The 899-nt window shown below is 63.6% G+C and overlaps 1 protein-coding gene across 1 annotated transcript in view; it reads right to left on the bottom strand.

Annotated features, from left to right (window-relative positions):
• LOC105004808 (NKG2D ligand 1-like) overlaps positions 1–577 on the bottom strand; it is a 7,021-nt gene extending 6,444 nt beyond the window's left edge. Inside the window, exon 1 of the mRNA XM_010862535.1 lies at positions 477–577. Coding sequence (XP_010860837.1) covers positions 477–564 — 88 coding nt within the window. The 5' untranslated portion in view covers positions 565–577. The remainder of the gene's footprint in view (positions 1–476) is intronic.
• Positions 578–899: the final 322 nt, after the last annotated feature.

The following is an 899-nucleotide window of genomic DNA, read 5'->3' as shown; positions in this document are numbered from 1 at the left end:
ACTCCCAGCCCAAGTGGCGCACTCCACCTAGACCCTTGCCCATCTCCCGCCACCTCTCCTGCGGCCAACGCAACTGGTCAGACTCCACCCAGCCTTCCCCTGAACCGCGTGGGTTCGGTCCCTCGGAAGCGGCCGCCACCTTTCCTGCACCCGCTTCAGTGACTCCGAATTCCGGGAGCCCGGGGGGCTGCAGCAGCATTTCGTGACGCCGACGGGGCTCTCACGTCCCCTTGCCTTCCCTCCCTTCCTGCTAGGATTGATTTCTTTTTCACCCAGATCTTGTTTTCCCTGCAGGGGGACGGCAACCTGCCGCGAGTGGGGGCGGGGAGCAGGAGCCCAGCGGGAAAATAGCGCGCGGAGCTTTAAAGCAGGGAGGCGGCCCCGCCGCGGCGTTCCCCGAACCGCCTCGGACACCCCATGCCTCTCGGGTCTTAAGGCCCCGTGTCCACTCCCCGCAGATTAATCCCCGACCTCACCGCCTCGCGCCGTGCAGAACCGGAGAGCCACGAGTAGCACCTGAGCCGCGAAACCAAGACGCGCTCCGGGGCCAGCCTTCCTGTCCATCACCACGTGGAAACCGGTTGGATCCGACCTTGCTGGGAGCTATTTATACGAGGGCTAGCCCTGCATCAGTCCATTCTCCGCCCCCTCACTGACACTGGGCAGTAGCCGCGCCCTCCTGACTCACTCCTTCCTCCAGTCCCTCAGCTGGGGACTTTTCTCCTCCAAGACATTCTCGCCTCTCAACCTTCCTCCTCATTCCCGCCTGCAGTCTTCCTGCGGTGGTGGTTTACTCGCTCAGTCGTGTCCGACTCTTGCGACCCCGAGGACTGTAGCCCGCTGGGCTCCTCTGACCATGGGGATTCTCCAGGCGAGAGTACTTCAGTGGGTCGCCATGT

Source organism: Bison bison, unplaced genomic scaffold (genome assembly GCF_000754665.1).
Source record: "Bison bison bison isolate TAMUID 2011002044 unplaced genomic scaffold, Bison_UMD1.0 scf7180017864483, whole genome shotgun sequence".
NCBI classification, from domain to species: Eukaryota; Metazoa; Chordata; class Mammalia; order Artiodactyla; family Bovidae; genus Bison; species Bison bison.
This window is presented reverse-complemented; position numbering and strand designations above follow the sequence as displayed.